The sequence below is a fragment of the Syngnathoides biaculeatus genome, chromosome 5 (assembly GCF_019802595.1).
Source record: "Syngnathoides biaculeatus isolate LvHL_M chromosome 5, ASM1980259v1, whole genome shotgun sequence".
NCBI classification, from domain to species: domain Eukaryota; kingdom Metazoa; phylum Chordata; class Actinopteri; order Syngnathiformes; family Syngnathidae; genus Syngnathoides; species Syngnathoides biaculeatus.
In genome coordinates this window covers 31,827,682-31,851,912 of record NC_084644.1, presented here as the reverse complement: position 1 = coordinate 31,851,912, position 24,231 = coordinate 31,827,682, and the positions used below count along the sequence as shown (strand labels likewise).

Here is a 24,231-nt window from a genome sequence, read left to right as displayed (position 1 = left end):
GGTGAAACCTTCGAGGCTAGAGGATCTGTGTTCCACTACGCCGCGCATAGCTTTGGCATCGATTGGAAAGCATGTGTCCGCGGTACAATCACTTTTCAGGAAGGCAAAATAATGTCGTTTGTTGAGCCATTCACACTGCAAGAGAGAGAGATGTTTTCAGCACTTGAATTTGGTATAAAAAAAAAAGAATAAATGTGTGTGTGTATGTGTATATATATATATATATATATATATATATATATATATATATATATATATCAAAAGCAAACTTTATATAAAGCCATTATTATTTCATTCTTGAAAACGCCGTTCTGCGACTTGAATACTTGTACTCTTTGGGTTGGATAAATTCTGATGACTTCCGTGTATTTCACCACAACTGGTGCAGTTGGTCTTTGACAGGTGTACGCACATGAAAAGAAAACCACCAAAACATCTGAAATTTGAATCTAAGAGAGTGACATGAAAAGGGCGATGAATATATATATATATATATATATATATATATATATATATATATATATATATATATATTTTTTTTTTTTTTAATTTATTGAAAAATATTACTTAGATCCAACCTTCATTTACTAATAAAAATATTTTATAAACATAGATGATATAGGTGGCACATTGGCGCAGCTGGAAAGCATTGGCCTCACAGTTCTGAGGACCCAGGATCGATCCCGACCCCGCCTGTGTGAAGTTTGCACGCCCTCCCCGTGCCTGTGTGGGTTTTCTCCGGCCACTCCTGTTTCCTTCCACATCCCCCAAAAAACATACAACATTAATTGGACACTCTAAATTGCTCCTAGGTGTGATTGTGAGTGCGGCTGTTGTCCGTCTCCATGTGCCCTGTGATTGGGTGGCAACCAGTTCAGGGTTTAACCCGCGTCCTGAGATTGGGTCTAGCACTCCCACGACTCTCATGAGGATAAACGCCCAGAAAATGAATGGATGAATGCATACATGATATAGTATATTTACACTTTTTTTGAAAGGGGGTAGACAAAGCAGTACTTGGCTTATCCCCACTCATTCAATAATTTGGGGAGTTTAATTTTTGCTTTCAATGCAATTGTAATGGCTGTGAATTATCCATGATTTTTCCTTATTGGTGGGCAGCATGTACATGCAGTATATATACAGCATATACGATAAAAAAAAAAACAACAACAAATGAAACAGACTTTAGTAGAAAGGGTTGATGAAAAAAGGAAACTTTATGGCAGTCATTTCTTTGGTTCGCCGCAAATAGATCATCGATTAAGGATCACTGCAATATTTTGTCACAGCTTTGAATGATACTGTGAAGCAAAGTATTACGTGTTACTTGTGTAACTCCATGAGAAACTGTCTGACTTCCTGAGTACGTGTGCGCGTGTACACTCGTGTACTTGTGTGTGTGTGTCTGAGCCACCTGCACACATTCTCTCCTCACTGTACTTATTCAAGGTGTCTTCCATCTCTCCCTTCGTTTTTGTTATTTCTCTCCTCTATTTAAGTTTGTTGGAGCTGAGTTGAGCCAGGAGGCGGGCTGCACCCCGGACACATCGCCTGTCAATCACAGCTCGGATGTACAGTAAGTGATCTGATAAAGTCTGAATTTGTTTCATTCATTCATGAATTAGTTTTATAGCACGTTTACATCATTTCTATGCGATAGCTGTACGTGCTTTTGATACGAGACTTTGAGCATTTTAATTTCACAAAAAAAAAATAATCCTGCATCCACTACCCGGATCCGAGCTAAACTTAAATCCGTGTTTTCCTCTACAGAAAATCGCTTTAATAGATTTTGAGTTGCACTGGTTAACAAAAGAAATAGAAATGGACTTAGAGCACAGCCCTGAGGCCCACCTGAAGCGGTCACCCGTGACCTATTAGGGAGAAAATTTGTGACACTGTTGGTTCTGCATGGAGATTTGACTCGACTCATTGTATAATTGCTCTCAATAATCTTTAAAAGACATCAGAGAATCGGGCTTTGGTTGATGGAAAGGGAGGCAAAATCCTCAAATTCGACCCGGTTGTTGATGTGTGTGAGATTAAAATGAGAAAAATGAGATTAAATTAAGATCAATAGATAAAGATGTTCATCCACAGATCCGATGATGATCAGTCTTCATAAGAGACGGCTGTTCAGGCAACTGCGAAACTGTGATATCCTAAAAAAAAAAAAAAGAAGACTGATAAACGCGGACAGCATCACGGCTTCAATTAGGCCCAAATTATTACAAAAGAGGTGAAAATGGGAAGAGAAATGTCTTACTATCCTTTTCTTTGGATACCCTTTGGCCAAACAGTTCACCCTGTTCTGTTACATAAATAGGGGCATTTTCATAAGAAAAAAAGTGTTCTCATTTCATGGTTTCCTAGTGACCTGTATTAATCTGTGTGGTTGAGTTTGTGTGTGTGTGTGAGAGAGAGAGAGAGAGAGAGAGAGAGAGAGAGAGAGAGACACTCATGAACACAGTGTGTGGGTGTTTGTGTGTTCGCCGTCATGTTTTTGCACCTGGGGTGTCGTTCCATTAGTGCAAATCATCAGCAGTCGAAGTCGCGTCAGATGATGTGATTTTCGACAACAAAATCATCCGGCGTACCCTCGGCGGGCCGACACGGCGTTAGCGCCTCACCATGAAAATAGACAATAAAGCGCAATTGGCAACATTTGCCAAATGAGCGATGCAATCAGTGCGCCAATGGCCTTTTTCTTGTGGGAATTTTGTCCAATTTGTAGCAAGAAACGCGCTTTAATTACAAAGCCCAATTTCGATGAAGGTGGCATGTTGTGTAAGACAACAACAAAACAGCCTACACTTTATTAAATTGAGTACACCGCAGATGTTATTGTTTTTTGGGGCAAATAGTCTTCATGTTCCAAAAAAGCTGGAACACGTCTCAGTTGGTCACAAGAAAGGATGGGGCCAAGTTCACCTCTTTGCAAGCAAGCAAGTAGTTTCTTAACTTGGCTCGGAAAGCCACTTTGTACTTTGCATGTGTGCATTTATGTTGAAAAAGAAGCTGTCCATGTCTTCAAAGCCCAGGTACCCGGGTGGGTTCCCTGCCGGGCACTCCGGTTTCCTCCCACATCCCAAAAGCATGCGTGATAGATTAAATGAAGACTCGAAATTCCCCGAAGATGTGAATGAGTGAGTGGTTGTTTGTCTCTATGCAATTGGCTAGCGACCAGTTCGAGGTAACCTTCGCCTCTCGCCCTAAGATGGCTGGGATGGGATCCAGGACGCCCGCCCGTGCCCCTTGTCAGGATTGGCAGTTCAGAAAATTCAAAGACAATTAAAAAAAAAAAAAAATCATTTTTAGAAAGATCTGGCACTGTGGCTCGGCTGGGAAAGCGTTGGCCTCACAGTTCTGAGGTCCCGGGTTCGATCCCAGTCCCGCCTGTGTGGAGTTTCCATGTTCTCCCGTGCCTGCGTGGGTTTTCTCCAGGCACTCCGGTTTCCTCCCACATCCAAAAAACATGCAACATTAATTGTACACTCTAAATTGCCCCTAGGTGTGATTTGTGAGTGTGGCTGTTTGTCTCCATGTGCCCTGCGATTGGCTGGCAACCGGTTCAGGGTGTACCCTGCCTCCTGCCCGTTGACAGCTGGAATAGTATCCAGCACTCCCCGCGACCCTCGTGAGGATAAGCGGCGAAGAAAATGGATGGATGGAGAAAAATCTGGGTCACAGAGTGTAATAAAGCGATAATTTACTTTAACCAGGTAAAATGTTGTCGACACCGTGTAATGAAGTGATTAAGCAAATCTAAGCAAAAGTGCAAATTTGTCTTAACTGTGGTTAAAAGTGGACTTACAAAAAAAAATCAAAAATTCTAATTGATCATTTGAAATTTCTTCTCGCAGTAATTGTGATAGAGTATTGAATTAGTAATTTTGTTTTTGTGTTTGCAGACCAATCAATGCGTCTAGTGGGAGGTGCAACAAGCCAGCGGTCATAAAAACGTGCGCTGATAAATATTCAGTACTGTCATCGACAACTGTAAGTACAGTGTGTTCTTTTCCATTTCAGCTTCATGTAACTTTGTTTAAATAAATTATCCTGGTTACTTATTACAATATGTACAACGCTTTAAAAAAATCTATTAGACGAACATCAGATGTTAGGTTTATGTCGAAATTGCCTTTAACGAACAACATTTATCTTCCGGTAAAGGTTAAGATACCCGTTAAATTGAAGTAATTCTTGAAGAATTATACGTTTGATGGTAAACTGTCATGAATCAATCAAACATTAATATTCATCAAAATTAATGATTTTTGTAATGTGATGTGTTACCCCCCCTCTCCAAAAAATAGGAAATCACTCTTTTCAAATTCCTTTCTTTTCTTTTGTTCCTGAAAACGGAGTTGTCACCGTTGAATGTTGTGCTTGAGGGGAACCCGGCGAAATTTGAATGTAAATAGTAGTTGCAATCAGTTTAAAATCATAATTGGTCTTCAAAATGCAAAAATGCACCACAAAATTTGAAAGAGCCCGCATTAAAGCACGTCAATATGTTGCAAACACGATAGATGGAAATGAGCCACATATAAAGTGATCACATACTGTAACCCAAATTTATTTTCTGATTGTCTTATTTGGTTTCAGCGTCATTTATGGTATACTTTCATTTTAGTCCTATTTAGTCGGAATTATTCATATCATCAATATTATTAGCGATCATTGTATTTTTTATATTTTTATTTTCCTCCTTGGTTCGCAACATCTTTTAAAACCGTTATTAAATAAGATGTTTTTCAATTCGCAATGGTTTGTTTTAATTATTATTATTGGAGACATCTATAATGTTTAAAAAGATGTACACCTAAAAAAGGAAAATAATTGCAATTCTCTTGAATGTTTTTAAATGATCATACTAATGAGTCTACTGTATACACTAGATATAGACATAAATATACTTCATTATATAATATTACATATGATATTATTTAATCTATATTGTGGAATATGTGGGGGCCAGATGAGATTTGAAATGTAAAAAAAAAAATCATCAAGACTATCCAGCAATTATTCTCAATGCAAATTGGCAATAATTGCAATAAGTTAGACAAAGTGCGTTTTTTTTTTTTTTTTTTTTTTTCCCCTTCACGTCCCCAACCGGCGTGCAAATACATCTCAGCATGCATAAAGAGAATAATGAGAGCAGTGGAGATGCTGGCGTTTTAAAAGAATTCCCATTATCGGAAGCATTCCGCCGCGGCGCCGCTCGTGTTCTTGTTGTCGTTTTAATTACGTCTGCCATAAAGGCACGTGCACGCTTCCCAAGAGAGACGATTGGCAGTCGATGAATCAGACAAGCAGCTTGTCGCTTTGTCAAAATCAATCTATCCACAAAGCGTAGTGTAGTACTAAAAGTGGGAAGCGACAAAGTACAAATACTTGGATGCTGTACTTAAGGAGAGTTTTCGGGTATCTAAAAACTTCCATCTTCTGATGATCAAAACTTCTCTTTCAAATCCTAAAAATTGAACATCTACAACAAAGGTGGAGAATATTTAGTTATCACTATCTTTGGTGTTTTTGTTGGTTCATGCTTTGTCCAATGATTTTTTTCTTCTACTTCTCCGTACGAAGGTGATACAAGTTATTAAAGGTGGAAAACAATTTTGTGTGCAGACTTTTTTTAAGTTAGCAGTTTTTCACTTTTTTTTTGGTTGTTGTTTTATGTTTTATTTTATGTACAGCACTTTATTGCAGCTGAGGTTGATTTTTAAAGTGCTCCATGTATAAAGCTCAGTACTTTGTTCCAAATGATCAAGATTGCTATTTTGCCCATATAAGAGTAATATTTAGCTGTTAGTTTTTACTTTTGTCGTCTGCACTTTTTCTTTATACTTCTCTTTAAGTTGTTGAATCATTATTTTAATGCGCAAGTGTCTGCTTAAGTACAGAGTGAGTACTTTCTCTGCCAAATGCACTTTTGAAAGATCAATATGTCACTTTTCTCCTAAAGCTACAGTGGGGGGGGGATGTCTACACCCGTACGTACGTTTCAGCATTAATGGTGCCTGCACAGATGTCTAAGTTACCCATGCCATTGGCACTAACACACCACCATACCATCACAAATGCTGGCTTTTGAACTTTGCATCCATAAGAGTCTGGATGATTCTCTTCCTCTTTAGATCAGAGGACACGACGTCCACAATTTCAAAAATCAATTTGAAATGTGGAGTCGTCGAAAAACAGAACACTTTCCCACTTTTCACCAGTCTATCTTAGATGCGCTTGGGCCCAGAGAAGCCAGCGGTCTTTCTGGGTGTTGTTGGTAAATGGCTTTTGCGTAGCATGGTAGAGTTTTAAGTTGCACTGAACTGGACTCACTGACATTGGTTTTCTGAAGTGTTCCTGAGCACATGTGGTGATATCCTTCACACAGTGATGTCGGTTTTTGACGCAGTTCCGCCTGAAGGATCAAAGGTTCACGGGCATTCATTGTTGGTTTTCGGCCTTGCCGCAGAGATGCAGTGATTTCTCTGAAACGTTTGATGATAATATTGACCGGAGATGATGAAATCCCTAAATTCCTTACAATTGTATGTTGAGGAACATTGTCCTGTTTTTGCTAATGATGACTGCTGTTTTGAATTGTACATAATTCCATCCACATTGTCTCAGGCTGTAGTTTAAATTATAAAAAAAAAAATAGCTAAGCTATCTCTGGCACAAATACAACAGTGCTCATCACCAAAAGAACACCAGTGTACATGCAATGAAGCGTGATGGTGGCAGCGTCATGCCTTGGGCTGTCCTTTTTTCTTCCACTGAAACTGCAGCCTTGGACAAGGTAGAGGGAATCTTGAGCATTTCAAAAATAACCTGCCAGAACAAATGAAATGTCTTTGGGGTGCTCAGAGAAAATTTAAAGGTCAAATGTTTTGGCGATTTTAACTTCCATAGTGTGACTCTCTAATGTGAACTTAGTATAAAAGTGGCAGTTTCATTTCAAAGAACACCTTGTTTGTGCCATATGAGTGTTACGCCAGGAAAAGCCCCTCCGACAGCTGCTTCTGTTTGACCCAGTTTTGCATCTGCTTTTAAGATCAACCCTTTTCCTCTGATTGGCTGCCACGTGTTTGTTACGTAGCGCTGCCTCCGGGTTGAGACGTAGGCAGAGATCTGTGCTAGTGATGTAGACAAGCTTGAGAAATTCCAATGACCTGATTTGTGCCCTCTCGACAGAAAAATGTACGGAACTCGGGAATGCAGGGATGATTTTAATTTGTATTACACATTTGTTGAAGAACAATAGAGCCAATATAAAGTTACAGTTTGGTAAAGTATAGTACAACATGAGTTTGGATGTGATTGGGTTATTCTGAATGCAGCACACTCCTTCTTGTCCGTTTGCTTTCAGCTTGTCCCGTTAAGGGTCGCCACAGCGTGTCAACTTTTTCCATCTAAGCCTTTCTCGTGCATCCTCCTCTCCAACACCCACTTCCCTCATGCCTTCCCTCACAACATCCATCAACCTTTTCTTTGGTCTTCCTCCTGCTCTTTTGCCTGGCAGCGCCATCCGCAGCACCCTTCCACCAATATACTCACTCTCACGCCTCTGAACATGTCCAAACCATCGAAGTCTGCTCTCTCGAATCTTGTCTCCAAAACATCCAACTTTGACTGTCCCTCTAATGAGCTCATTTCTAATCCTATCCAACCTGGTCACTCCGAGCGAGAACCTCAACATCTTCATTTCTGCCACCTCCAGTTCTGCTTCCTGTTGTTTCTTCAGTGCCACTGTCTCTAATCCGTACATCATGGCCGGCCTCACCACTGTTTTGTAAACTTTGCCCTTCATCCTAGCAGATACTCTTCTATCACATAGAACACCAGACACCTTCTGCCAACTGTTCCACCTCGCTTGCACCCGTTTCTTCACTTCCTTACCACACTCTCCATTGCTCTGTATTGTTCACCCCAAGTATTCGAAGTCATCCACCCGCGTTATCTCTTCTCCCTGTCGCCTCACTCTTCCCCCACCAAGCCTCTCTTTCACACACATATATTCTGTTTTACTTCAGCTAATCTTCATTCCTCTCCTTTCTAGTGCGCGCCTCCATCTTTCTAATTGTTCCTCCATCTGGTCCCTGCTTTCACTGCAGATCACAGGATCATCTGGGAAGATCATGGTCCAAGGGGATTCCAGTTTAACCTCATCTGTCAGCCTATCTATTACCACAGCAAACAGGAAGGGGCTCAGAGCTGACCCCCGATGCGGTCCCACATCCAACTTAAATTCTTCTGTCACACCTACAGTACACTTTACCATTGTTTTGCTACCGTCATGCATGTCCTGTACTATTCTAACATTTCTCCACCACACCAGACTTCCGCATGCAGTTCCTCTCTTGGTACTCTGTCATAGGCTTTCTCTAGAGCCACAAAGGCACAATGTAGCTCCTTCTGACCTTCTCAGTACTTTTCCACTAGGATCCTCACGACAAATAATGCCTTGCCAAATAATAATGGAGGGTGTGGACACTTAAGCACCCATATTATTTCAGTTGGTTAATTTTACTTCGTCTCTCAAAAATATTCAAAAATATATTTGAAATGACTTTTGCAAATTACAGGTCACATAAATGGTGTAAAACAATCTGGAAATTATTCATCTCGGTCTCAATTTGTTATATGAGAAAAACCTGGCACTTTAACAGGAGTGAGTAGAGTCCCCCCCCCCGCCCCAATGTATTCTTAAATTGGAAAGGTGGGATTTTATACATCACATTCAGGAGGACACTTGCTTTACAAGGTGATCTAATACAAACTTTGGCCAAGAATGAATGGAAGTCTTAACAACTGCATTGAGAGAAGTTAAAAAAAAAGAAGACAAGTTTTTAAGCTGTCTTCGTGTGCTGTGGTTTCTTTTCGAGAGAGGGAGGGATTTGTCTTTCTTGGAAGAGAAGAAGTGTGGGAGGAAGCATGAAGGGGGGGAATCAGGATAAGAATCTTTGCTAAATCAAGGCCCACCGCAACCCTCCACGAACGCTCGCGTAAAGCCCGCCGCAGTCCGCCCACTCTCGACTTTTTCTCGCCGCTAAGTTCCTCAAATCCGAGACCACCGCAAGTGTTGTCACTTCCTGCTACACGTCGTCGCTTCCCAGTGTCCCCGCCATACATTTTGTACAGACACATGAAATGGGATTGATTTGTTTCTCTGAAGGCCCACATGAACATCCTCAACAATGCTCATGATGTCGAAAACATTTCTCAGATCATACTTTGTCACCTCAAATTTGAATAGCGTGGAAAAGTGCATTTATTTCTATCGATTCTTCACATATCAAACCGTTTTCTTCAACATGAAATTCCTCAAACTTCATGTTTTCCTCTTCGTATTTACAGGCCAGTATGAAGGTGATGATACAGATGCTGATCATGACTGCTCTCATGTGGACTACACGTAAGTTATACGGTTCTTTATGTTATGACTAAAATTATTCAAGTTCAGCTGAGTGGGACGCTTCCTAACTTTTTTTTGGGGGGGGCTGCATGTGTCACGCAGGCTGCGAGGAGCTGCTGTATGTCAAGGAGGGAGACACAGTCACCCTGAGGCCGGAAGAGGTCGAGGCCAGCTCCAAGTACTTGTACTGGTCCCACAGTAAATTGTCCAAAGGCCGCCTGGCCTGGATGAACCCCTTAATTGGCTGGTCATTCACGAAAGGTTTGCTTGTATCCCCGTGCGTTTAAATGATCTCTTGAGGCATGATTCTTATCTTTATCTTATCTTTGCTTGCAGATGAGCGTTGGGCCCACAGGTTGTCCGTATCCAAAAACGCGCTCAGCATCACCGGAGTCCAAGAGCAAGACTTTGGCACTGTGGTCTTTTCAAGATATATTCAACAAAATGGTGGCGTCACTCCACTGAAAAGCTTTAGACTCGCCAAAATCACAGGTTACCATTCTTTAATATGAAGACTTTTTGGTTGTTGATCTGACTATGGGCGGTAGTCAATCAGTGACCATACTGTATATGGACGAGCAATCAGTCACATTCGTTCCTATGGACAATTTAGAGCCTTCAGTTGACCCGATGCTTACTATTTTTTTTTTTTTTTAAATTAGGGAGGAAGTGCCTAAAAAATTATAGATTTGAACCCATCCATCCATCCATCTTCCGAGCCACTTATCCTCACAGGGGTCGCAGGGAGTGCCGGAGCCTATCCCAGCTATCTACGGGCAGGATGCGGGGTACACCCTGAACTGGTTGCCAGCCAATCACCATTTCACAAGTTATATTTAATTTCCAAAATACACACAAAAATAAATAAATATGAATCCATAAGGATACAAAGAAAGGCAACATAACTTTATGGTTTTTATGTTGTTTCTCAACAATATGAATGCAATTTGAAACTTTAAAGGGCAGCACAGTGAAGTCGTAGTTAGCACGTGTGCCTCACAGTCAAAAGGTTTTGGGTTTGAATCTTCTTTCTGGTCTTGTGTAGGTTTTCTCCAGACCCTGCAGCTTCCTGCTGCATTTCAAAACACATGCACAATCTGTTCATTGAGTCATCTAAATTGTTCAGAGGTGTAAATGTGAACAATTATTTTTCTATATGCGTGTGTGACTGGTTGGTGATCAGTTGAGGGTGTACCCCGCCTCTGCCCGTTGACAGCTGGGAAAGGCTCCAGCACTCCCTGCGACTCTTGTGAGGATAAGCGACTAAAAAAATGGATGGATGCATGGATGGATGGCCCTAACCCTTCATCTGACTTCATCTGCCATTCCACCTCCTTAGTATCTGTCAAGTCGGCATATTCTGCTGTGCTGCCCAAAGAAACCGTGACACTCTCCTGCCACGTGGAGACCCCTCCGATTTACCAGAGCCCTGACATATACTGGCTGAGTCCGGCAGGAGAGAGGACTCGTCAGACCGGAGGAGGGCTCTACATTCACGTCTCGAAACGAGACACTGGCTGGTGGAGCTGCATTGTTGTGAAGGACGGCGGGGAGGACAGGGCTTCACTTTTCCTTTCGGTTCTTGGTGAGCCGTCTAAAGTGTTCGTGAAGCTTCAGAACAGAACCGAAGAGAAAATGTTTAGTCAATTGTTTATCTCCTGGGCCGGAAAAAACATTCACCTGAGGGCTAAGGATTGTTTTGAAATTGCTGTCACTTACTTCAGTTCATCGATGAAAAACATTTAAAAAAAAAAAAAATCAACAGTCCATCCCCTCATTCAAAAACAGGACATTATTTCAAACGGAAAGTGCACAAAATGCGCAGACATAAATTGATTATCATATCATCAGTCTGATTCCAGGGAGGACTAAAGAAATCTGTGAATATTTTCTGAGCCTGAAATTCTAATTAAGGAGTTGAACAATTTTAAGTCCAACATCATTGCTAAATGATTCATTGATTATCAGATTAGTTGTCCATTAATTTCAGAATCGATTAGTTATCGATGAATTGTTGCACCTTTACTTTATTGCCTATATCAAACGATAAGGAGACTCAGTGGCATGTGGATGAATCAGATTATTTGTTTTATTATGAGTTTTTTTTTTAATTTTATCTTGACTTTTTTGTTTTTCAAATTCCGTTAGTTTCAATTAGATTTGAAAAAGTGTTTGATAGTTTTTATCAAGTTTTGATCTTGAAAAGTCCAGCAATCAAATGATGAAAACCAACAGCGCAAAACTAAGTAGATTTCAATTTAGCCAAAAACCTTACATATGAAATAAATCAACAAAAACAACATTTTTTCCTATAATTAGACATCATAGAGATGCATTTTCAACGACAATAATCCCTCATTTATCATAGGTGTTCTGTTCCAGATTACCCCCACAATAGACGAAACCCGTGAAGTAGCAAACAAGTATTTATTTTATTATTTATGTATATTTCAAAGCTTCATACATATACTGAATTACTAACAATCATTATTAGCCAGTGCTTCTGAGCTTGACTTCGTTCTCCCTCATTTTTCCAGACCTCTCTCCAGATCCCAAGTATCCTCTGTACACCTCAGAACATTCACCTCTCAGCATCCCCTGTCCGTTTACCCCTAATGTCTCCTGGGAACAACTCAAATCCAGGGGGGTCAAGAGAGTCCACTGGCACTACTTATCAAAGTTGTTCTCCCGTGAGCTGCTCATAAATGCTGAGAACATCTTGTCCTTCTCCACAAACGATGAGAAATCAGGCTGGAAATCAAACTCAAGCAGGGGAATCAATTTTATTGCACAGCTCCAAAATGACCAGGTCACTTTGAGCAAAAATCAATGGCAAGCAGAAGACAGAGGAATCTACATGTGTGACTTCAAATTTAGGAACGGCTTCTTTCTGCGCAGGGCTGTGAGAGTTGAGGTGCTCCAGGGTGAGTCCACACATGTTGATGAGTGCAGCATCCAAATTTGGCATCTCAATAGTTACATTTGAAAATTACGCACAAAAATAGATACTAGGATTTGGAAATGTAGATATTTTAATGAAATAAATGTCAAAATGTCTGATCATCCATTCATTTTCTATCGCTTCTCCGGGTCGAGTCGTGGGCGGAGTAGCTTCAGCAGTGATACCCAGACTTCCCTTTCCCCAGCCACTTCCTCTCGCTCTTCCGAGGGATCCCGAGGCATTCCCAGGCCCGCCGAGTGACATCGTCTCTCCAGCACATTTTGAGGTCGTCCGAGGGGTCTCCTTCCGGTGGCATGTGCCTGGAACACCTCACCAGGGAGGCGTCTGGGAGGCATCCGAATCAAATGCCCCAGCCACCTCATCTGGCTCCTCTCAATGCGGAGGAGCAGCCCCTCCCGGATGACCGAGCTTCTCACCCTATCTCTAAGGGAGAGCCCGGACACCCTGCAGAGCAAACTCATTTCGGCCGCTTGTATGCGGCATATTGTTCTTTCGCTCATGACCCACAGATTGTGACCACAGATCGACCGGTAAATTGCCTTTCAGCTTCGCTCCTTCGTCACCACAACGGACCCATAAAAAGTCTGAATTACTGCAGACGCTGCGCCGATCTGCCTGTCACTCTCCCGTTCCATTCTTCCCTCACTCATGAACAAGATACTTGAACTCCTCCACTGAGGGCAGGATCTCATCCCTGACCCGGAGAGGACACAGCACCCTTTTCCGACAGAGGACCACGGTCTCAGATGTAGAGGTGCTGATTCTCATCCCATCCGCATCACAATCAGGTGTGAACCGCTCCAGTGAGAGTTGGAGATCACGGCTTGATGAAGCCAACAGAACCACATCCTCTGCAAAAAGCAAACTTGCAATACTAGGGCCACCAATCTGGACGCCCTCTTGGCCTCAGCTGTGCCTAGAATATTTTTATATTAATATAGTACTCTACATATTGTGCTGGAGATTTTTTCAGCAATAAATTTTTGTTTTTATTTTATTAGTTTTAGTACAGGATGGTACGGTGGAACAACTGTTGACCTCACAGTTCTCCGGACCGGCATTCAAATCCTGGCCCTGCCAGATAGCTGGGATAGGCTCCAGCACTCCTCCGACCCTTGTGCGGATAAGCAGCTCAGAAAATGGATGGACAGAGTAAGGTTATGAATTTTCACATTTTAATTGGAATTTCTTTGTCTTTTTTTAATCTCATTCGTCAAGATGTCGGCTCGCAACAAGAGAGTTGTTTTGCTTTCATGTTTCCCCGGTGTGATTTTACCGTGAAACCTGTCATGCTCTACTTGTTTTATTGGGAATGCTCAGCAGAGGAGCAATACTATCCAATGTAATTGTTTAACTCTGTTATGAGTATTTCTAATCTGAAAAGATGTTAGCTATGTTGTACTTGTTTCCTTTTACTGTCGAATACATTATTTAGCTTCAGGGATGAAAAATAGACCTCTCCGTATGCTGTTTTGCAGTCGTAAGCATTATGCAGTAATTGCAAGCCTCAGTACCGTTTATTTTTGATCCAGGTCTTGAACCGGATTATAGATTTCAATAGTTGATGACCACGGTTTGCAATAAACTGATGATGGTGACACAGAACGAGACACAAGGTTAAATATGGGAGGTAATTGGGGATAAAAAGCTGCAGGTGAGATTTTAAAAATTTAAGAAAAAAAAACATTGAGTGGAGAATAGGATGACCCTTAAGAGCAAGAGCTTCACTACCATTATTGTTACCTTGCGCTCTCTCTAAGGAGGGGGGAGAAGAGGGGGGAAGTGGCATTAAAACAGTCCCAAATCCTGATGTCAGCATGTTCAGCAGGGTGAGAGAAACCTCAAATTATATAAAACTCAAAATAGATAAAGCTTGAAAGTTGGCACACTCATAGGACAAGGTACAACTCATTTTTTTTTGGGGGGGGTAACTTTTTTTTGTCACGACAGTTTCATAACAACCAAAAACCACAATGTCTTTCGGTCCTTCCATTTAGTTGTTTCCTCAGCGGGATCGGAGCTTAGCTGCGGCCAAAGCGTCATTCTGACCTGCAGCCTGGGCCACCCCTTCCCCAAAGACCATTGGGTGAAGTGGTTTGCGCCTGAGTCGTCTCCTGCCCAAGCTCTGCCCAGCTCTGGGCTTCGGAACTCCACCCAAATCAACATTTCAGAAGTGGGCATGGATGACGGCGGCAGGTGGAGGTGCGAGCTGTGGCGGAATGACACAAGGCTGACGTCCGCTGACATCACCTTGACCGTCAGCCAGTGTTCGAGTACCTGGATGCTTGTGACCATCTGCGGCAGTGCGGGGTCCATCACTGTCTTAATCTGCCTTATTTACATCACTTGGAAACGCCGACAGGTAAGGAAAATGTCTTTGTTTCTGTTCAGTTGTTTAAAAAAAAAAAAAACATTTTGTGTCTCTTTCTCTGTTTGGCTCAGCGGAACACAAGAGGCCACCGACATCGCGTCTGCCGCTGCAAACAGTATGAACCGAAAACCGCTTCTCATGGCTTCAACACATTCATGATCCCCACGGGCCGGACATTCTGAATAAAACATGCCGTGTAAAATTTCCGACAGACATCTCTTTCATATTCTCTTATTTCCGTTGCAGGCCGAAGCCCAAAGGAGTCTACAGAATATAATGCGTCCTGCAACGTTTCAAAATAACGACGGCGCTTTAAAGCAAGAAATTGCAAGTCATGCATCGCAGCGACACTAACAGATGATGTCACCGAGCCCTTGGAACTGTAATATCGCTTAATGCGTCGCAGCATGTTATATATATTGTAATTACAAACACATTTTACTTTTTAATTTTTTTCAAAGATAAAAATAAAATGCATACATGCTTTTGCATTGGACAGTGAAATCTTGTTTGGTTCTAGTTCATGCATCTATTCATCCATCATCCATTTTCAAGACTGCTCATCATCATTGGGTCGCAATTGAGCTGGAGCCCTTGATGTCACTACCTAGGCCACACCCCTTAAAGGCACACATCAACACAAATACTAAACAACCTCCAGTAATTATACATCATGAAACCATTGTTTTGTCACAAAACAGTGAGCCCCTCCATTTGCGATGGATAAGGACTGAATCCGGCCATAAATAGTGCAAAATTTTACAGTAATTGACACCCTCAAAATGAGTCGTAATTGTCATGTACAGTTAGTGGCAAAGCAATACTTTTAATACATTGGCTTGAACACAACAAAAGCAAATAGGTGTGTATTGTACTGTAAAACTGAGGATAGGATCCTAAAATAAAATTTCCAAAATTGTTGCCAATCCCCAAAATATAAATTCGCAAAAGTTCCTAACATGGATCCTTCAGACTTTTTATTACGTCCTGGTATGATAGAAGGGTCCAGCAAATTTCAGATTTTATCGGGTATTTGTTTCTCTTCAAACTTTCCATGGGGTGTAACTGTGAGAGTTTCCAGTGATCCTACTCAGGACCAATACAAATTTGACCAGAGTTCATTAATTTGCAAAAAACTGGTGAGTTTTCTGTAACTTCTCCATGGTGAAGCCACAAAATCCTCTTCAAAGGTTGATGCCGTGTTCCGCTACAATAGAAAACTCAGATTGGGGGTCATTTGCACAAATTCCCCCAAGCAGGACTCCAACAGGTACAATCTTTGGAACTGACACAAAATCTTCTTCTTTTCCTTTCGGCTTGTCCCGAGTAGGGGTCGCCACAGCGTGTCATCTTTTTCCCATCTAAGCCTATCTCGTCCATCTTCCTCTCTAACACCCACAGTCTTCATGTCCTCCCTCACAACATCTGTCAACCTTCTCTTTTGTCTTCCTCGCTCTTTTGCCTGGGACCTCCATCCTCAGCACCCTTCTACCAATATACTCACTCTCTCGCCTCTGGACGTGTCCAAACCATCGAAGTCTGCTCTCTCGAATCTTGTCTCCAAAACATCCAACTTTGGCTGTCCCTCTCATGAGCTCATTTCTAATCCTATGACTGCTTCAAACCAAAATGTCCGATTTCCCTTTATAGTTTGAGCATTGGTCCTTCACACTTTTTTGTACATCCTCTTATGATAGACATGTCCAACCAATTCCATTTTTATCTGTGAATTTGGTGTTGGGGGCAAACGATTCCCCCCCTCCCCCAACTTTTCATATGCAGACATGAGTTTGGCGGCATATTGAGGAAACCCCCCCACCCCACCCCACCCACAAAACCCTTCCCTTAACTCATCTACCAAGAGCCAATTTGTGGTAATACAGTTACCCCACTTTATTTGATGGTACATATTCATCAAAAAACTGCCACATTAATCACTTGTGACACAGAAAGACACACACGACAGATGCTCACACTGTTGCTTCAGCAGACCGTAATCTGCTTTTCCCTTTCCTTTTACTTTTCGCGCAACGATAGCCCCCTTCCTCCTCTCTTTAAGTTGATCAGTCAAAGATGCGTCCTTGTTCCTTCACCTTGTGACTCTCATCTGTCGCGTGATGTAACGCAGTGCAATTTGACAGCCAGTCAGGCAGAAAGACATTTCATCAAGCCAATTAGCGGTGGAGAGGAACAGCCTCCCGTTTGGAGTCAGACAACACTCTCGCCAATTATACGAAAGAAGAAGCATGTGTTTCAAAAGACAGCCCTTACCAAAACAAATGTTAAATACTAAATTGAGGTACGTGCCTCAACATATCAACTTTGGATTGAAAATGATGTTTCCTGGAATACAGGGAGTCCTCAGTCTACGACTGAGATCCGTTCTTACAGTAGCGACTCAACTCGAATTTCGACCTAAGTCGCATTCCACCATTAAAGTCAGAATTTTACATCAAAATACTTTGTATTAAAAACAAATACACTGAAATAAAGAAGATGATGTACTGTACTTAGCATGACTGCTGAGAGGTGGCTGTGCTTAGCTATTGCGAAGGAACCTGGTCCTCAATCTTCTCCATCAGCACAAGTATCAAAGAACCTTGTTTTGTGATCATTGTATCCGACATTGGAACAGAACTCTTCACAAGCGCTAAGATATGGGCTTTTGTCTTATAAATAATTGTCACCACGGTCAACCGATTGAAGCCTTGGTGGTGTTGGTGTCTCTCCTTTCGCCAATCGTTTTACGATCTTGAGCTTCGTTTCCATGGTAATGAATTTTCTTATGGCTTCAGAAGCACTGCTAAAAGACACAGCTTTCTTCTTTGGGGCGATAATGTCAAAAAAGGAGGGCGAAAAATGCAAAGATACTCCCGGCGTACAAACACAGACAAGCATAAGCCAGACAAAATGGCGGACGAGGGACGGACGTAAAATCGAAACGTCTTAGGTCGAGACCATCTTAACCCGAGGACTCCCTGTATTGCCATTATACTTAAAAGTTGTTATGGAGGGTCGAGTGTAGTAGAACTTCCAAAATTGAGCAAAGTTCTCAATTTAACGTTTCCCATATGAAATGCAATTCTTCATTGCTTTTCTTTAACTCACTTTAATTGAGTAGTGAACTGAGAAACCAAACAAAAGTTGCGCTTCGTAACTACCCCTTGTGTGTTAGCAGCCAATGAAAAGAGGAGCGTTTTGCAAGTAGAACAAGTTGGTGATGGCGAGTCGGGCAAGTGGTGAAGAGACCAAAAGCAAAGACCCATCACTTGCATTCTAACTCCTCCCATGTGACCTCACTCTAGCCAATCAAGATTGTTTTTGGCAAGTAGGTGCAGGGCAAAAGTGAAGAGAAAAGTCAAGTCAGTGCACAGACCAAATTGAGTACTTGGTAAATCCTCCCAGGTGATACCTCTCCAGCCAGTCAAATGTTTTTTTTTTTTCATAAATACATTTTGTGAGTAGAACAAGTGGGTGTGTGCAAGGCAAGCAAGCAGTGGAGTCAAGGCAATACACAGACCCATCATGCGCATTGTAACTCCTCCAATGTGACACTATTCCTGCCAATCAGAGTAGTTTTGCGAGTAGATCCATGGGATATGTGTGAGGCAGACAAGTGGAGATGAGAGATATCAGGGCAATAGACGGACTATTCCGGCCAATAATGTTGTTCTTTGAGAGCAAGAATATTTTTGAGTGTAACAAGTTGGAGTGTGCGAGACAGCCAAGCAGTATAACGAGAGGTCAAGACAGTAAAATGATCAGTCATACGCTTCATACCTCCTCCCATGTGATTCAAGACATCAAGGAAGGCAGGCGGTGAGGAACAATATCAAGGCAATGAATAAACCATGCAATGTAATTATTTACTTGGAAGATGTTTTTGCAAGTGGAGCAAGTGGGTGTGTGCGAGTAGGACAAAAAGTAAGAAAGTTGTTCAAGAAAAACGTATTTTACCTTTGTAAGTGTCACGTATCAACGTTCACTCTCAAACTTTAATGTTGACTATTGAGTTCATGCTTCCATTCTGAGACATTGTAGTGTTCTTTGTTGTCAGCATTGCATTAGATGGCGCATAAGAGAAAGACATTTGGTGGTAATTAAGTGTAATTGCCTCCAGTGCGATCAATAGATTCTGTATTTGTACCACGTCTCAAGGAAGTATTGCACAAGCAAAAGCACTGCAATGCACAGCACCGGAATGAACATATTTATGATGAAGTACGCGCAGCCCCCATCACGAATGGTGCTTTATTTATCGCGTTAATATTCCAGATAGATGACGGCCTTATTGTTTTAGTGGCGCTGTTGTGTTGAAGAAAAGTTGGGAGGACTGTATTTCACCACACAGACTGCAAAAACTTTTAGTCAATGATAGAAAACCAGTGAGGCGAAGAAGGCGCAAATAAGACCGAGGACCTGTATATATATATATATATATATATATATGGCTTAATCTGGATTTCGTGTGTGTGTTTTCCTGTTATTCCCAATTCTCTCTGTTGCTGCTCAACAAACACCACATCTTTTAATATATTATTTTAATAATAATATTTTTAAAATATAATATTGCCATAATGTTTCATTTAAAATCTTATTTTTATTTTTTCTTTCTTTTCTGAAATAGAAAAACCGTTGAAAGCTGTATTGTAGTAGTACTGTATACTTGCTGGGGACCTCCACATTTACGTAAAACCCGTGCGGCAAAAGAAACTGTACACAACTGCATAAATTTCATCATCCAAATGTATATTTATGTTTATTTACTGTCAAATTTAGGACAATGTTGCCATAAGCTTCCAATATTTTAATGATTAAAAAAAGATCCGCACAGTTGTGTGGACCTGAATACAATGTAACATAAGTTCTTCCCATTAATTACTTGCAGTAAATATGACTCATGTTTATATTTGCTTACAGTATTATTGCCTCTTACCAGTGGTGACATAAAACATGTCGGAGGGGGAATGAAATAAACTACTGCAAGATTAAATAAGTGCATTTCTTCTGGGATCAATAAGTGTATGCATTATGCATGGACCGTTACTACCGTACAAGAAAAGTTGGCATACACAAGGCAATAAAGAGCACTTATCCTGTGTAATAATAATAATAATGTCTATTTTGAAAATCATCTCCTGCTGCACTACATTTGTCTGTTTTGTCTCTTTTCCAATGCAAATTTCTTCCTAATTCATATAACTGCATGAACCTAAACTTTCTCCACTGGCCAAAATGATTACTTTTAATTAATTCAATATACTCATAACTCAGGCACAGCTCAATAAATTTGAATATGTGGGAGAACTTACAGTACCTCCAAAAAGTGGCTCGGGTTACAATACAATGTGAAGTATTTCATGATTCATGAAATTAGAATGTGATGGATGTGCTGTATGACTGGTTAACACATGTGGTTCACAGTTCTGGGGAGCGGGGTTCAAATCCCAGCCCCACCTGTGTGGAGTTTGCATGTTCTCCCTGTGCCTACGTGGGTTTTCTCCAGGTACTCCTGTTTTAAGATTCACTTATGTTCACACTTTTGGACAATTTTTTCTCCAATTAACTTAAAGTGCATATTTTTGGAATTTGAGCGGAAGCCAGAATCTTCTTCTTTTCCTTTCGACTTGTCCGGTTAGGGGTTACCACAGCGTGTCATCTTATATGAACGCATATTTGTTTGGCACAGTTTTACGCTGGATGCCCTTCCTGATGCAACCCCTCTCCGTCTAGCTGGGGAGAGAAGCTTACAGCATCTGGTATTCCAAGGCAGTCTTCCATCCAGGTACTAACCAGGGCCAAACCCGTTTCGCTTCCAAGATCCGACGAGATTGGGCGTTCTCAGGGTAGCATGGCCATAAGCGAGGGGAAGCCTGAATACCCAGAGAAAACCCGTGCAATTACCGTAAGAACAAAAAAATTCAAACAGGCTGGACCCCAGAATGTCTCAACTACCTACCCTGCAGCTACAACTAAAACTACAGTGTTCAATAATGCAAAAATACACTTTTGTTTCCAGAAACTTGCTTCATGGTAAATATCATCCATCCATTTTCTTAGCTGCTTATCCTCACAAGGGTCGCGGGAGTGCTGGAGCCTATCCCAGCTGTCAACAGGCAGGAGGCGGGGTACACCCTGAACTGGTTGCCAGCCAATCACAGGGCCCCTGGAGACCGACAACAGTCACGCTCACAATCACGCCTAGGGACAATTTAGAGTGTCCCATTAATGTTGCATGTTTTCGGGATGTGGGAGGAAATCGGAGTGCCCGGAGAAAACATGGGCAAAGCATGCAAACTCCACACACGCAGGGCCGCGATTGAACTCTGGACCTCAGAACTGTGAGGCCAACTGTTTACAGCTGCCCTACCGTGCCGCCCGGTAAATATCATGTTATTTGAAATTTTGCACTCCACAGCCTACTGCAGGATTAAACACGGGCATTTGAGAGCCCTCACACTGTGACTTGCTCACGTTTAATCAGGCTCCCCAGGACCTTCTTGACTCTTTGGCCCCCTTCTGCACAGACATCTTCCTCCTCCTGGCAGGCTAAACACTCCCTTACACCAGGGCACTCTCTCCATCTACAAGTCGGAGTCCATTTCACTCCCTTGCTGATTATTCTTGCTTTTATTTCAGCGCAGGCATGCTTTTGGACACCTATAATTGGCCATAAAAATAATAAAAAAAGAAAATAAAGCGCAGTTGGACTCCAGAGAGGGTCATGTAATGGAGCGGGGGAGTGGAGGGGGGGAAGCACAAAAAGTCCATAATTGTGAAATATTTTCCCCCGCAGGGCCAACAGACTCTTTGGTGGGGATCCTCGCTCGTTTAAAACAAACACCAAGCGGTGTCAGTTTGATCTATCACTGGCTGCACACACACACAAACGCATGCAGGCACACAAACTGGCATCACTTATTTAGTTCATTGGGGTCCAGCTGTGCTGTGTTTGCGCTCACATTCATGTTCCCCCCAGAACGTTTAAGACACACACATTTGGCTTCTTGAGGGCAATTTAAGTGTCTGACAGTTTAGATGACAACTGCGTACGCGTGTAAGTGCATAGCGCATAGCAGATTTCATTTTGGTTCAACAAATAATTCCTTTTGAATGGAGCATTCGTCACAAGACAGAGACATAACTTTTTTTTTTTTTTTTTTTTTTTTTTTTTGCTGTCGGCGCTCTAATTTGCCCAAGTTTTTACACTGTGAATGTTGCTCACATGTAATTCTCATTGGGTACCAGACTACTATGACCCACACGGTTCCCACTGACCAGGTTCAACACCCACACTTTTCCCATTGTTATTGCACAAGAACCCACAAGCACACCCCCCCCTCCCCCCTTCCTCATGACTATTGGCAGCATTGCGCAAAATCAATACTCATCCGCTGGAACTAAGAAGGACAAATAGAGTGGAGATCATAAGTAGCCGTACGGAGATTGCAAGACTGTTTAAGAATAAAGACGATGACACATTTTAAAAAAATCTTTTCTTACTGCAGCCCTATTCTGCACCACCACTAATACAAGTAACAGAATCATCAGTTAATTAGCAAGTACCTCAATGATCATGTTAACTGTGTCAGAATTTTCCACCACATTTTTTTTTTTTTTTTTAATCAATTTACATGTTCAGATGTAAATTGTGGCTGATGTTCACTCTCTTTTGGAAGTTATTTATCTCATCTAGCATCATCTTTTTGACTATCACTTTCAAAACGACGGTTGAAATCTAGACCGGATCTAAATATCCAAAGTATGGATAGCAAGGTAAGTATTGGTATAGAGCTCGTGCACCTGCGTCATAAAATCACGTGACTTTTGTTTACCTCGCCATATTGCCGGTCAAGCTAAGCATTGCTCAATGCTAAGTCGGTTGGAGATGACGCGGAAATACGTCTTGTCGCACGATGCCCGGAGTCTTGTCTGATACCGTCAGACATTTAGAAGGTGAAAATAAACGACGGTACGTGTAAAAATTAGATAAACTCGGCATAGAGGACTAGTATTAAATGCCGAAATCGATGTCTTCGCCAATAACAAATTGGACTGTTAATCGCTTCCGCTTGTCTTGGACAACTGGATATACACATGGATCTGGTGAGTAAGTTGTCGAGATTTACACGGAAAATTTTGAAAGCGTATAAAAGTCTGGACGCATACAAATACTTTGTTGACGGATCTGTTCTTATCGGGAATAAATCCCAAAGAGTGACGGCTTTGACGGCTCGTGAACGCGGAAGTGTGTTCGGCGACACGTTAACTTTTGCCATAATCTATCGATCTTTTCAGATAGTATTCAATACAAATACCAATGTTTAAATAAATGACCCCTGGTTTTACACAAAGTCGCATTCATTAACTATGATTGAAAAAAATAGAGGACGGACTTATCTCCGTGGAACGTACACGGAAGCGATTGCAGTCACACTTAAGCTCCGTAAACCTCTGCGACAGACTTTTTTTCTTTAACACGCATTTTTCTCAAATGAGCCAACTTGGCATTATAAATACTTTTTGGTAATTTGAAAATGAGAAGAATAATTCCTACCTGAAATTAAGCGATCGCTACACAGCCGTGTGTGTATTTTGCTTGCGCACCATCCATTAAGTTTAATTGCCGAAATCCATCGATATTTTCTGGTCTTTTCAGCTGGTATTCTATAGAATGATCTCTTTGAAGATCTGTTGTGACAACCAACACCACAACAGGTCTCAGGTATTGTAAATATTCTCCTCCGGTTCAATGTCTCCCACATTGTCGAGCAGCTCTGTTTGACCGGCGTTATGGCGCCATGAAAATTGTAACATCCCGTGCACGAGCTCTATTGGATCGATACTGGCATGATGAGGAAGACACTGCAGTTTTTCTTCTGTCATCTGGCAAGGAAGCAGAAGCAGCAAGGATTTTCTCTCAGGCAGGGCAGTTAGAAACTCAGAGAAGAAGTGCAATAAAAGGGGAGAATGTAAACGTGTTACTGTTCCCGAACAAAAACCTATAAATCTGTTGTCAGTACGGGAACAGAGCCAAAAGGGCAGCTCAAGTGATTTTTCCTTGCAGGATTTTGGCTTTTTGAAGAGGCCCTATGGTTAAGAATGAGAGCCACACTTTATTTGCACTACTGACTGTATTTATTTTCACGGTATCGTGCAATGAAAGGTCGATTTTGTGGTGATGATGACATTGTTAAATGTATATTGTTGATATTTTGCTGCATTTTTTTTATTTTGCAGGAGTGACTTTTCTTTGAAACAATTGCAGTCGTTGAAGAATTATTTTATTATTTTTATATTGATACATTTGATATTATTGTTGTAGTTAAAAAAAATGTGTTCCCTAAAATATTCTCTTCTTTCAGAAAGAATGAGTGTATTTTTGGCCATTTTCAACTCAAACCGTGTTTGTGTAACACCAAATGACCTGAAGATGTCGCTATTCTTCCTGCTTCCGGCCCGTGACGCAAT

General features: G+C 41.5%; 1 protein-coding gene and 1 pseudogene across 1 annotated transcript; one reads left to right on the top strand and one right to left on the bottom strand.

The window, feature by feature from the left end:
- The first annotated feature begins 1,469 nt into the window (after window positions 1-1,469).
- Window positions 1,470-15,126, top strand: cd4-1 (CD4-1 molecule). The gene is made up of 10 exons (XM_061819015.1): window positions 1,470-1,579; window positions 3,915-4,002; window positions 9,370-9,427; window positions 9,530-9,688; window positions 9,764-9,919; window positions 10,767-11,012; window positions 11,965-12,351; window positions 14,387-14,751; window positions 14,832-14,875; window positions 15,007-15,126. The coding sequence occupies exons 3-10, from the start codon at window positions 9,376-9,378 to the stop codon at window positions 15,035-15,037; spliced, it is 1,440 nt and encodes a 479-aa protein (XP_061674999.1). The 5' UTR covers window positions 1,470-1,579; window positions 3,915-4,002; window positions 9,370-9,375; the 3' UTR covers window positions 15,038-15,126.
- A 5,378-nt stretch (window positions 15,127-20,504) lies between these two features.
- On the bottom strand, window positions 20,505-20,623 carry LOC133501584 (5S ribosomal RNA; annotated as a pseudogene).
- Window positions 20,624-24,231: the final 3,608 nt, after the last annotated feature.